The 14,016-nt window shown below is 41.1% G+C and overlaps 1 protein-coding gene across 6 annotated transcripts in view; it reads right to left on the reverse strand.

Moving 5' to 3' along the window:
• The window catches only part of FMN2 (formin 2), a 337,046-nt gene that overhangs the window by 135,407 nt on the left and 187,623 nt on the right, over positions 1-14,016 (reverse strand). For all 6 annotated transcript variants that reach the window (XM_045165501.1, XM_045165507.1, XM_045165503.1 and 3 more), the window contains exon 7: positions 9,193-9,254. In XM_045165501.1, coding sequence (XP_045021436.1) covers positions 9,193-9,254 — 62 coding nt within the window. The remainder of the gene's footprint in view (positions 1-9,192; positions 9,255-14,016) is intronic.

Below are 14,016 nucleotides of genomic sequence, written 5' to 3' on the forward strand. Positions count from 1 at the left end.
AGTACAGGAATTTTTAGATAAAGAGGAAGTGGTGGTGATGCAGCTGCGATGGGTTGGGTGTGCTCCAGGAAAGGCAGGGGTGGGGGCATACTGCAAAGGGCCCGGACGTGTCACTGAGCTGGCCTTGCCTAGCCTGTCCACTCGCTCTCCCCACACCTTCAATAGCGCAGAGGAGACATGCAATGTCCACTGCAGTCCACTGGGTTGGGGTGCTGCCCCTTATAATACACGATGAATGAGAAGAGCAGCTGGAGCCCATCCCCTGGGGACTGGCACACATACTGGTTTCACGTGGCTGGAACCACACCCTCTGTTGTGCCTTGTGTGTAAGGGCAGGAGAGGAGGGTTGGTTCAGGAAACTCACCTCATCTCAGGCAGAAACACAACTTCAGCCTATTTAATGCAGCTCCGCTCCAGCTGTAAAGACTGGAGGGGGGAGAGACACAGGAAGGGCCCCAGAGGTCCACACAGACACGTGGTCACATGGCTGCCACCTCATTTCTGTGAGTCACAGGTAAACACAGAGGCTTTAACAACTGAAAAACATGGAGAACTGCGTTCTGCATTGCGCACAAAATAAATAAACTACAACTGGGTCCAAGTCTTTGGTTCACCTTGGGATCAATGAACTGGGACAAGAAAGTTCACACATCCAGTCAATCCACTGTGCATTCAAAGGTCAAGGCGACCTGGGGAAAGGAAAACTTGCTCCAGCAGCTCCAACAGCTTCTGAGACAAAAGCCTCTGAACTTGCATTAACAAGGAGACAAACACACTGAGCCTGCCTACGACAAAATGCCACTCACTAAATTTAAAATACTGTTTGGGAAAAACCACACAAAAATCCGATGAACTATTTCTGGGATAGTAATGATTAACTTCTATTCAGGTAGTTATCAGTTCTGAATCTTTGAATACGTATTTCTGAAATTATATTTAAGAAAGCAACATTACTTTTTACACTGATCTTTCCAAAAAGTACAGTATTTGAAATAGTGACATTCACCATTTTCATCTCTTTCATTGATAAAACCACACCAAGAGCAAAAAATAGTACAACTCTCAGATCGTTCTTTAATTAACTAGTAATTATTATATTATACATAAACTATTGTGCTAAGCATGGAATATGAAAATCCTACTAGTAAGGAATTTATGGGGAAACAGTGGCTGACTTTATTTTTGGGGGCTCCAAAATCACTGCAGATGGTGACTGTAGCCATGAAATTAAAAGATGCTTGTTCCTTGGAAGGAAAGTCATGACCAACATATTAAAATATGTTATTTTAATTATTAAAATAATTAAAAAGCAGAGACATTACTTTGGCAACAAAGGCCCATCTAGTCAAAGCTATGTTTTTTTCAGTAGTCATGTATGTATGTGAGAGTTGAACTATAAAGAAAGCTGAGCTCCGAAGGATTGATGCTTTTGAACTGTGGTGTTGGAGAAGACTCTTGAGAGTTCCTTGGACTGCAAGGAGATCCAACCAGTCCATCCTAAAGGAGATCAGTCTTGAGTGTTTATTGGAAGGACTGATGTTGAAGCTGAAACTCCAATACTTTGGTCAACTGATGCGAAGAGCTGACTCATTGGAAAAGACCATGATGTTGGGAAAGTTTGAAGGCAGGAGGAGAAGGGGATAACAGAGGATAAGATGGTTGAATGGCATCACCAACTCAATGGACATGAGTTTGGGTAGACTCTGGGAGTTGGTGAAGGACAGGGAGACCTGGAGTGCTGTGGTCCCTGGGGTTGCAAAGAGTCGGACATGACATAGCGACTGAACTGAACTGAAGGTATTTATAGTTAAATTGAAAGATAAGACATATGTACACATGATAATATAAATCAAAAAGAGGCATGTGCCCAAGGAAAGAAAGACAGAAAGGATGTCTTAAGGGATGTTATTGGAACAACCATCAAAACAATGGGATCTGAGGATTAGATGAGAGCAATATATCAGTGTTAATTTCATAATATTTCTGGTTGTATTATGATTAAGTGTCTGCTACATTGTAGGAAATACACACTAAAGTATTCAGGTACAATCAGGCATAATGTTGACAATTTATTTGCAACTGATACAGAAAAAAGAATAGTCCTTCATAGTGTACCTGCAACCTCAGTGTATCTCTGAAACTGTTTTAAAAAATAAAATACAAATGCTAAAATGAAGATTGTAAATAAAGTGGTGTCTTTCTAAATATGACAATTTTTAAAAAAAGTATTTCCAAAATGAATTCATGTTGCCTATAAATACACAGATATTTATTCTCCTTCATTCAGCAAAATCTTCAGACCCTTGAGGAAAGGTCCAGTTTTAAGATCCATGGTGTATGACTTTTGCTATCTTTGATACTACCAGTCTTAGACATAGTCACTGTCATTTGACAATCTTAGTTATTTTAAGTTCTATGCTCATGCTTATTTTTATTTAAAAGAAAAGCATAATAGTACTGAATAGTCCAGAAAATTCTCTTTATGTCCATTTGACAGTGACAAAAATGGATGTTTTTATGAATTATTAGACACCCTATTTAGAAATGGGGAAATGGAAGCTGAAGGAGCATCAATAAATCACTGGGGGCAACCATGAGTTTCTGGTGCTGAAACCTGGGCCACATTCTCACTTTTCTCCCCGAGTTCCTGCCACCACACAGTGTGTCTTACCTCCTCCCAGAGGGCCCTGTCCAGTGCTCTTCAAGAGTCAGGAAATTCTGTGCTTCAGAGCATGGTGGTCAGGGACCAGGGTCACACCCAGTAATGAGCTGACTACCTCTCTGGGCCAGTTTCCTCTTTTCTAACAATAGTGCTTCTTCCTTCTAAGTTGGATGTAAGCCACTTGGAGGATTAAATGAAGTAACACATGTAAGATGCTTAGAGTGGTGTCTGGTGCATAATACGCATTAAATTACTACTATTCTAAAATTCAGATACCCTGATTTTTAAATGATCACAGCTCTCTTAGGAACTTAAAAAACTGAAATGAAGATTTTGAATTTTGATTTTGATTTTGATTCCCTAGTTTTTCACCACTAGGGAATATGGAGCTCAATTTTCTGTTGAGTTAGGGGGAGTTTCTTGCTTTGCTAAAAGTACATTCATCACCTAACTGGGAAGCCTTCATCCACGACTGCTGTCTGACACCCAGAAAACTAGACATTACCTCAGCCCATATCCCTAGAAAACCGAAGACCATCACATGCCAACAGGTCTCGGAAGTCTGACCTTAATGACCCAGATTTCTAAACATATGTAACAAATTTACCTTTTTCATTTACCCTTTTCAAAGTTTCAGCCATTCTGTTCCTCACCACTTTTTGTGCAGATCAGGTTACAGTAAGCTATCCACACCCTCCCAGAAAGAGCCACTCATTATCATGCAATGTAGTCTCATTATCAATAAAGTAAAGGGCATGAATCGATGTTCAACATGGATCCTTACTTATGGTGAGTATCTATCAGTGTGAAGAGGCAAAAAGGATATGAAAACCATATAACAGAAAATCCAAGAGGTCATAAAACCAAGCCTACCAGCACAGTTCACTCATGATTTTATATATATATTCAAAAAAGATGTCCTTTTCATCATAAGGGAATGGAATGCAAAAGTAGGAAGTCAAAAGAACCTGGAGTAACACGCAACTTTGGCCTTGGAGTATGAAATAAAGCAGGGCAAAGGCTGACAGAGTTTTGCCAAGAGAATGCACTGGTTATAGCAAACACCTTCTTCCAACAACATAAGAGACAACACTACACATGGACATCACAAGATGGTCAATACCGAAATCAGACTGATTATATTCTTTGCAGCTAAAGATGAAGAAGCTCTAAACAGTCAGCAAAAGCAAGACCTGGAGCTGATTGTGGCTTAGATCATGAACTGCTTATCGCAAAATTCACTTAAATTGAAGAAAGTAGGGAAAACCACTAGACCATTCAGGTATGACCTAAATCAAATCCCTTACAATTATACAGTGGAAGTGACAAATAGATTCAAGGGATTAGATCTGATAGACTGCCTGAAGAACTCTTTACAGAGGTTCATGACATCATACAGGAGGCAGGGATCAAGACCATCCCCAAGAAATAGAAATGCAAAAAGGCAAAATGGTTGTCTGAGGAGGCCTTACAAATAGCTGAGAAAACAAGGGAAGCTAAAGGCAAAGGACAAAAGGAAAGATATACCCATCTGAATGCAGAGTTCCAAAGACTAGCAAGGAGAGATAAGAAAGCCTTCGTCAGTGATCAATGCAAAGAAATAGAGGAAAACGATGGAATGGGGAAGACTAGAGATCTCTTCAAGAAAATTAAAGATACCAAGGGAATATTTCACGCAAAGATGAGCACAATAAAGGACAGAGATGGTATGGACCTAACAGAAGCAGAAGATATTAAGAAGAGGTGGCAAGAATACACAGATGAACTACACAAAAAAGATCTCAATGACCCAGATAACCATCATGGTGTGATCACTCACCTAGAGCCAGACATCCTGGAATGCTAAGTCAAGTGGGCCTTAGGAAGAATTACTATGAACAAAGCTAGTGGAGGTGATGGAATTCCAGTTGAGCTATTTCAAATCCTTAAAGATGATGCTTTGAAAGTGCTGCACTCAATATGCCAGCAAATATGGAGAACTCAGCAGTAGCCATAGGCCTGAAAAAGATCAGTTTTCATTCCAATCTCAAAGAAAGGCAATGCCAAAGAATGCTCAAACTACCACACAATTGCACTTGTCTCACACGCTAACAAAGTAATACTCAAAATTCTTCAAGCGAGCTTCAACAGTATGTGAACTGAGAACTTCCAAATGCTCAAGCTGGATTTAGAAAAATCAGAGGAACTAGAGATCAAATTGCCAATATCCACTGGATCATCGAAAAAGCAAGAGAGTTTCAGAAAAAGATCTATTGTGCCAAAGCTTTTGACTATGTGGATCACAACAAATGTGGAAAATTCTTTAAGAGATGGGAATACGAGACCACCTGACCTGCCTCCTGAGAAATCTGTATGCAGGTCAAGAAGCAACAGTTAGAACCAGATATGAAACAACAAACTGGTTCCAAATAGGGAAAGGAGATTGTCAAGGCGATATTTGTCATATAACTAATATGAAGAGTACATCAAGGAAAATGCCAGGCTGGATAAAGCACAAGCTGGAATCAAGATGGTCAGGAAAAATATCAATAACCTCAGATATGCAGATGATACCCCCTAGATGGCAAAAAGAGAAGAGGAACTAAAGAGCCTCTTGATGAAAGTAAAAGAGGAGAGTGAAAAAGTTGACTTAAATCTCAACATTCTGGTCCCATCACTTCATGGGAAATAGATGGGAAAACAATGGAAGCAGTGACAGACTTTATTTTGAGGAGGCTCCAAATTCACTGCAGATGGTGACTGCAGCCATGAAATTAAAAGACTCTTTCTCCTTGGAAGAAAAGCTATGACCACACGGACAGCATATTAAAAAGCAGAGACATTACTTTGCCAACAAAGGTCTGTCTAGTCAAAGCTATGGATTTTGCAGTAGTTATGTATGGATGTGAGAGGTGGACCATAAAGAAAGTTGAGCACTGAAGAATTGATGCTTTTGAACTGTGGTATTGGAGAAGACTGTTGAGAGTCCCTTGGACTGCAAGGAGATCAAACCAGTCAATTCTAAGGGAAATCAGTCCTGAATATTCATTGGAAGGACTGATGCTGAAGCTCCAATATTTTGGCCATCTGATGTGAAGAACTGATTCATTGGAAAAGACCCTGATGCTGGGAAAGATTGAAGGCAGGAGAAGGGGAGGACAGAGGATGAGATGGTTGGATAGCATCACCAACCTAATGGACATGAGTTAGAGCAAGCAGGAGTTGGTGATGGATAGGGAAGCCTAGTGTGCTGCAGTCCATGGGGTTGCAAAGAGTCAGACACAATTGAGTGACTGAACTGAACTGACTGATGCATTTAATATTTTCTGAACATTTCCTATGTGCCCAGTACTACCTGAATCTAAGTGCTTGGGATGTTGCTGTGGATAAAAGGAATAGTTCTGCCATCTTTGGCCTTGTATATTAATGGACATGACTCAGGAATTAGTATGAGTTCTGTTTGTATACAAAGCACATATTATTACACAGTTCAGTTCAGTTACTCAGTCATGTCTGACTCTTTGCGACTCCATGAATTGCGGCCTGCCAGGCCTCCCTGTCCATCACCAACTCCAGGAGTTCACTCAAACTCACGTCCATCGAGTCAGTGATGCCATCCAGCCATCTCATCCTCTGTCGTCCCCTTCTCCTCCTGCCCCCAATCCCTCCCAGCATCAGAGTCTTTTCCAATGAGTCAACTCTTCGCATGAGGTGGCCAAAGTATTGGAGTTTCAGCTTTAGCATCATTCCTTCCAAAGAAATCCCAGGGCTGATCTCCTTCAGAATGGACTGGTTGGATCTCCTTGCAGTCCAAGGGACTCTCAAGAGTCTTCTCCAACACCACAGTTCAAAAGCATCAATTCTTTGGTGCTCAGCTTTCTTCACAGTCCAACTCGCACATCCATACATGACTACTGGAAAAGCCATAGCCTTGACTAGACAGACCTTTGTTGGCAAAGTAATGTCTCTGCTTTTGAATATGCTATCTAGGTTGGTCATAAGTTTTCTTCCAAGGAGTAAGCTTCTTTTAATTTCATGGCTGCAATCATCATCTGCAGTGATTTTGGAGTCCAGAAAAATAAAGTCTGACACTGTTTCCACTGTTTCCCCATCTATTTCCCATGAAGTGATGGGACCGGATGCCATGATCTTCGTTTTCTGAATGTTGAGCTTTAAGCCAACTTTTTTGCTCTTCTCTTTCACTTTCATCAAGAGGCTTTTTAGTTCCTCTTCACTTTCTGCCATACGGGTGGTGTCATCTGCATATCTGAGGTTATTGATAGTTCTCCTGGCAATCTTGATTCCAGCTTGGGCTTCATCCAGCCCAGCGTGTCTCATGATGTACTCTGCATATAAGTTAAATAAGCAGGATGACAATACACAGCCTTGACGTACTCCTTTTCCTATTTGGAACCAGTCTGTTGTCCCATGTCCCGTTCTAACTGTTGCTTCCTGACCTGCATATAGGTTTTGAAAGAGGCAGGTCAGGTGGTCTGGTATTCCCATCTCTTTCAGAATTTTCCAGTTTATTGTGATCCACACAGTCAAAGGCTTTAGCATAGTCAAGAAAACAAAAATCGACATTTTTTTCTGGAACTCTCTTGCTTTTTCCATGATCCAGCAGATGTTGGCAATTTGATCTTTGGTTCCTCTGCCTTTTCTAAAACCAGCTTGAACATCTGGAAGTTCACGGTTCACGTATTGCTGAAGCCACAAGGCATCTCTTATTCATAATGGGTGCTTTAAGTTCCTCTACTGAAGATAGTGATCGAAACAATCCAGAATATTCCCACCTAAACCAGTATCACTGTGAACCACTCCTACCACAAAATGATTGTTTTCCTGACACAGTGAAAGCCTGAACCATCAGATTTAATGACATCAACAATATAAAGAAAAGCACAAATGTAACCAGTTTCAGTTGGTTCTGGTTCTCCTTTCATGGAGTATGATGGTAAGAAATTCTGGGTAGCTGTCTGGTTTGTCCACAGTCAGAAATTTCTATTTTGTGAAGTTACTTTACCTTAAAGGCTAAAATCTCCCAAAGAAAATACTCTAAATCACTGCAAAATAAACTCTCCTTATAAACACAGTTGTCCCCAGTGTTCTGTTTTTTTCTGTATATGTTTCTGGACATGGATATACCAGCTTAAAATAAAACTTTCATGCCTTCATATAATGTACAGACATATACACTATGTATCTGCAGAAAGACAGGTACATAAGTGCATGGAATATGTGCACGAGCTACAGTTACACATACACCAATGAAATCTGACATGGTTACAACCCGCTGAAGACATTGTTCTCCCTGGTGTTTCCTTGTTTCTTACACCTGGTTCTTGGTTGACAGAGGGTTGGCAGGAAGGATGAGGGAAATGAAAGCTCTGTATACCGCTAAACAGTTCCATTTTTTCCAAGTTTTCCGTCATGTAGTGACCACCAGGCAACAAAACACTCACGCCTTCCTCTCCAGTTCATTAATGAGTCACACGCCTGTGCCCACAGTGGGCACCAGTGCCAGCACTGCGTTCACCACAGCTGTGTATTTCACCCATGGACTGGGTGATGCCTCATGAGAAATACCTGCCCATGAAGGTCCTGGCCTCACAGGGACATCATGTGGACATGTGCTTTAAAAGTATGGAATCTAAGGACAGACACCCAGTTGGAACACACTGTCCTCAAGGGAACAGTTGAGGAAGAGGGTCAGCAAAGCTCAGGACCAACCAAATCAGGCCCCATTTAATCACAGAGGCTTAAATACCAGGCAGACCACAGGCAAGAATAGAAACCAAGGAAGAAAACATGGCCACACTGAGACTTTCCTAGATTCAATCAAGCACAATGAAGAGAGAATCGCTTTCTTACTACATGAATCAATGTTATTTAATGCTAAGCCCTAGCAAAAGTCATTTCACACAGCACCCGCCGCAACCCACCCCCCCCAACACCAGACTGCACTTTCCCAGAGCACGTGCCCTGGTCCGTTCTCCTCATGCCGGTTTCTGGCCACCTTTCTAAGAGAAAGTGGTACCAGGAGAAAGATACCATGTCCTGACGCTCAGTGAAGGAAACTGTGGCAGACAGAGAAACAGAGACAGAATGAAACCACATCCCACCTCACCACAACACAGCATGTGTGACTTGGGCAGGTGGTGTGGACTCTCTCTGCCAAGTTTCCTCATCTGTAAAATAGGGCAATAATAGCAGCTACTGAGGGTTTTCATATCAAGAGTAAATGCATTAGCACATCACACAATGTTCCTCTCAAATTACCCTCTGCCTAAGCATTGATTATATTTCAAAAGAAGGAATCTGAAAGACCGCACATACAACATGCTTTGAATCACAATTTTTAAAACTTTGAGACCATTCATTCATTCAAAATATTTCTAGAAAGTATACATTTTAACAAATCCAGACTTATGTAAATTCAGTGCCCCCATATCAAACTTCCTCAGAGGACATGGAGGCAGTGAGGCCAGAGGCGGACATTGACAGGAACTGTGCGTGTCACATTCTCACACAGAAAACCTCCTGTTACTCACATTCTCATAGAGAGCTTGAAGGGTCTCCAGGTCAACCACAGAATTGTCCAAGTTCACCACAGCTGTGTGAAAAAGACAAAACAGAAAGTATAAATTGCCATAAACCAGCTGTGAAAAGTGTCCGACCACCTCAAACAACAGTGCCCACCCACAGAGCAGACTTCATGCCCTGCAGGCAGCAGGGGCGCTCTGCCTTCACCGCAGCTGCTCCCCATCGACAAGGCTGAGCTGAGCTGGGAACGTCGATGCGGCAGCTGCCAGGTGTCGCAGCTTTCACACTCGCCACAAACACAAACCCCAACAGGCCCCCACGGCAGAGAGAAACCCACAGTCTGTCTCTTTCATGACTCACCTGAATAAATGTGAAAAATCTGCTTAATACCAGAAAAATAGGCAACACACTCATGTTACTGCCACATCCTGGTTTTATGCCAATAAATGCACACATCTGCCAATTTATCTAAAGACATTTGGCAAAGGTTATATCTAATCACTAAATTGATAGACAATATGGAAACAGGTGCATTTCCTGTTACAACCCTATAAATTGTAATAATCAAAGGATAATTCTTTGCTTATAGTTTTGAAATTGGTAAAGGTGTCTGTTCAGCGAGGCAGTAGGTGTGGACGATGGAGAAAGTTCATTTCTTTGGATGAGATCTTCAAGAAACATGCATTGTTTATAGAGCACCCTCAACTGGAACTGTGTGGGGAAGGGGAGAGATGAGACTTAGAACTTGTATTATATTACATGATGGTTGATCTAGCTGTAGGGAAAATTCATGGTACCCAAGGAGGGTTAAACCTCTTCTCCACCTGATTGTTCCACCTGAAGCTTTCTTCACACTGATGCCTGTCTTCTGTTTCACAGTTTGCATGGATTGCCAGTGATCAAGGATGTTAAGAGCTCTGACAATAAAAAGTTCTTTAAAAAAAATTTTACAAGCCATGAGAAGGGTAAGTGCATCTTGATCCATTAACTCAATTAGAGGAGTGTTGCAGCTTCAGAAGTGATGAAAGCACTGGATACTTAAAGTAATAAAGGCAGAGGGGAGTGGGAGAAGCAGAGACCATAGTCTCCTCCACCAGAGTCAAGCTGTGAGCTTGGTCCTGCTGGGCCAGGAGGATGCGACTCCAGCAGGGCTTTCCCTCCCCCATACAGCTGGCTATGAGGAGTTAAAGCTCAGAAACAACAAGGGATGGATTAGAACAGAGGCAGTGCCATATTATATTTGAAAAGCTTGTATCTTTTTTAGAAGCAACATTTTATGCATTAAAGTCACATTAGAAGGACTTCCCTGTTGGTCCAGTGATAAAGAATCCACATGCCAACGCAGAGGACATGGGTTTGATCCTTGATCCAGGAACTAAAGTCCCATATGCCACGGGGCAACTAAGCTGCAGCTACTGAGTCCACGCACCACCACTAGAGTCTGTGAGCTGCAATAAGAGATGCTGCATGATAAAGTGAAGCTTCTGTGCATCGCACCTGAGACCTGAGGCAGTCAAATTAATTAGCTAAAAGCAATCACATAAGAGAAATCCTATATGTCCTCCATGATTATCGGTTATTTTATTCCTCCGGACCATGAGCTATCAAAATAACCCTTACATACAAATATATATATCAACAGAGAAAACAGAAAACCTTCATAACTGAACAAATGACCAAGCATGACTCAACACACACATAAACCAGCCCACCACATTTTATACATATTAACGACATGTTGAGTAAACCACAATTATTCTAAGTGTATCATGAAAAATATGTGTGTTCTTTAGATTTTTGTACATATAAATATTTTGGAAAAAGTTTTTGTGAGACCCAAGTTTTTAGTCAAAACCATCTGTAATACAATGAAAGGAACATGCCAAGTTTCAGTGTGTAAACTTTGATTTTCTCCGTCATAGGCTATAAGTTCACAACTTTTTTTTTAATCCATTAATAGTTTACTGTATGAGATGAGGAAATAAGTTTGTGTTATGACATTGTTTGACATTTTTGTTGCGACTTAATAGTCAATAGTCCTAAATAGTTCATGTACCTTGAGAATAGTCAATAGTCCTAAATAGTTCATGTACCTTGAGAATACATATATAATATGTATATATGATATAATCTTTTCTGTTTATATATTCTAAATCCTTCCTTATTTGTATTTTCCCTCTTGATCTGTTTTGACCAAAGTGGTTTAAAGTAACTCTTATTAATGTGCCTGTCTCTCCTTGTAATTATTACATAGTTTCTTTCTTATGTAGTTGCACCTGTATTTAGAGGGACATGAATTCAAATCTATTATAATTTCATTGTGAATTATAGCTGTTAGTATTAGGAATATGTTTTCATTGTTTTGTTGTTGTTCACATAATGTTCCTGGCCTGAATTTTAAGTTGTCTCATATCAAGATCATAACTCTTGCTTTTTTGATTCACATGTGTTGGGCCTAATTTCACTTCCCTTCATACATCAGCCTTTCTGAAATACTTTGTTATACCTAGGTTTTATTTAGAAGCAGAAGATATTAAGAAGAGGTGGCAAGAATACATAGAAGAACTATACAAAAAAGACCTTCATGACCCAGATAATCATGATGGTGTGATCACTCACCTAGAGCCAGACATCCTGGAATGTGAAGTCAAGTGGGCCTTAAGAAGCATCGCTATGAATAAAGCTAGTACCAGGTGATAGATTCCATTTGAGCTATTTCAAATCCTAAAAGATGATGCTGTGAAAGTGCTGCACTCAATATGCCAGCAAATTTGGAAAACTCAGCAGTGGCCACAGGACTGGAAAAGGTCAGTTTTCATTCTGATCCCAAAGAAAGGCAATACCAAAGAATGCTCAAACTACCACACGATTACACTCATCTCACACGCTAGCAAAGGAATGCTCAAAATTCTCCAAGTCAGGCTTCAATAGTACATGAACCATGAACTTCCAGATGTTAAGCTGGATTTAGAAAAGACAGAGGAACAGGAGATCAAATTGCAAACAACTGCTGGATCACTGAAAAAGCAAGAGAGTTCCAGAAAAGCATCTACTTCTGCTTTATTGACTATGCCAAAGCCTTCGAATGTGTGGATAACAACAAACTGGAAAATTCTTCAAGAGATGGGAATAACTGACCACCTGACCTGCAATTTGAGAAATCTGTATGCAGATCAGGGAGCAACAGTTAGAACTGGACATGGAACAACAGACTGATTCCAAATAGGAAAAGGAGTACGTCAAGGCTGTATATTGTCATCCTGCTTATTTAACTTATACGCATAGTACATCACAAGAAACACTGGGCTAGATGAAAAACAAGCTGGAATCAAGATTGCTGGGAGAAATATCAATAACCTCAGGTATGCAAATGACACCACCCTTATGGCAGAAATGAAGAAGAACTAAAGAGCCTCTTGATGAAAGTGAAAGAGAAGAGCAAAAAAGTTGGCTTAAAACTCAACATTCAGAAAACTAAGATCATGGCATCTGGTCCCATCACTTCATGGCAAATAGATGGGTAAACAGTGGAAACACTGACAGACTTTATTTTCTTGGGCTCCAAAATCACTGCAGATGGTGACTACAGCCAGGAAATTAAAAAACGCTTGCGCTTTGGAAGAAAAGCTATGACCAACCTAGACAGCATATTAAAAAGCAGAGGCATCACTTTGCCAACAAAGGTCCATCCGGTTAAAGCTATGGTTTTTCCAGTAGTCACGTATGGACGTGAGAGTTGGACAATACAGAAAGATGAGCACTGAAGAATTGATGCTTTTGAACTGTGGTGTTGGAGAAGACTCTTGGGAATCCCTTGGATTGCAAGGAGATCCAATCAGTCCATCCTAAAGGAAGTCAGTCCTGAATATTCATTGGAAGGACTGATGATGAAGCTGAAACTCCAATACTTTGGCCACCTGATGCAAAGAATCGACTCATTTGAAAAGACCCTGATGCTGGGAAAGATTGAAGGCAGGAGGAGAAGGGGATGACAGAGGATGAAATAGTTGGATGGCATCACTGACTCAATGGACATGAGTTTGAGTAAGCTCCGGGAGTTGGTGATGGACAGGGAGGCCTGGTGTGCTGCAGTCCACAGTGTCACAGAGTTGGACACGACTGAGCAACTGAACTGAACTGAACTGAAGTTTTATTTATTTTTGATGCATTTTAAATTTTCAGTGACGAAATTTCCCCTACCTTAACCTGTGTGCCAATATATTGGGTTGGCCAAAAAGTCCGTTTGATTTTTTTCTGTAGGATGGCTCTAGTAGCACTTAGTTGTCCTTTAACCTCATTTGAAATCATTTTCTTAGATTGTACTGTATATTGTCATATCAGTGTGCATTTAAAAAAAACATCAGGGGGCGGTCCTAAGATGGTGGAGGAATAGGACGGGGACACCACTTTCTCCCCCACAAATTCATCAAAAAAACATTTAAACGCTGAGTCAATTCCACAAAACAATTTCTGAGTGCCGGCAGAGGACATCAGGCACCCAGAAAAGCAGCCCATTGTCTTCTAAAGGAGGTAGGAGAAAATATAAAAGACAAAAAAAGAGACAAAAGAGGTAGGGACAGAGCTCCGTCCCGGGAAGGGAGTCTTAAAAAGAGAGGTTTCCAAACACCAGGAAACACTCTCACTGCCAAGTCTGTGGTGAGCCTTGGAACCACAGAGGGCAACATAACTGGGAGGAAAAATAAATAAATAATTAAACCCCACAGATTACGAGCCCAACGATAACTCCCCCAGTGGAGAAACAGCACAGACGCCTGCACCCGCCACTAGCAAGCAGAGCCTGGGCATGGAGGCGTGGGCTGCATTGCTTAGAG

Source organism: Bubalus bubalis, chromosome 4 (assembly GCF_019923935.1).
Source record: "Bubalus bubalis isolate 160015118507 breed Murrah chromosome 4, NDDB_SH_1, whole genome shotgun sequence".
Classification (NCBI taxonomy): Eukaryota; Metazoa; Chordata; class Mammalia; order Artiodactyla; family Bovidae; genus Bubalus; species Bubalus bubalis.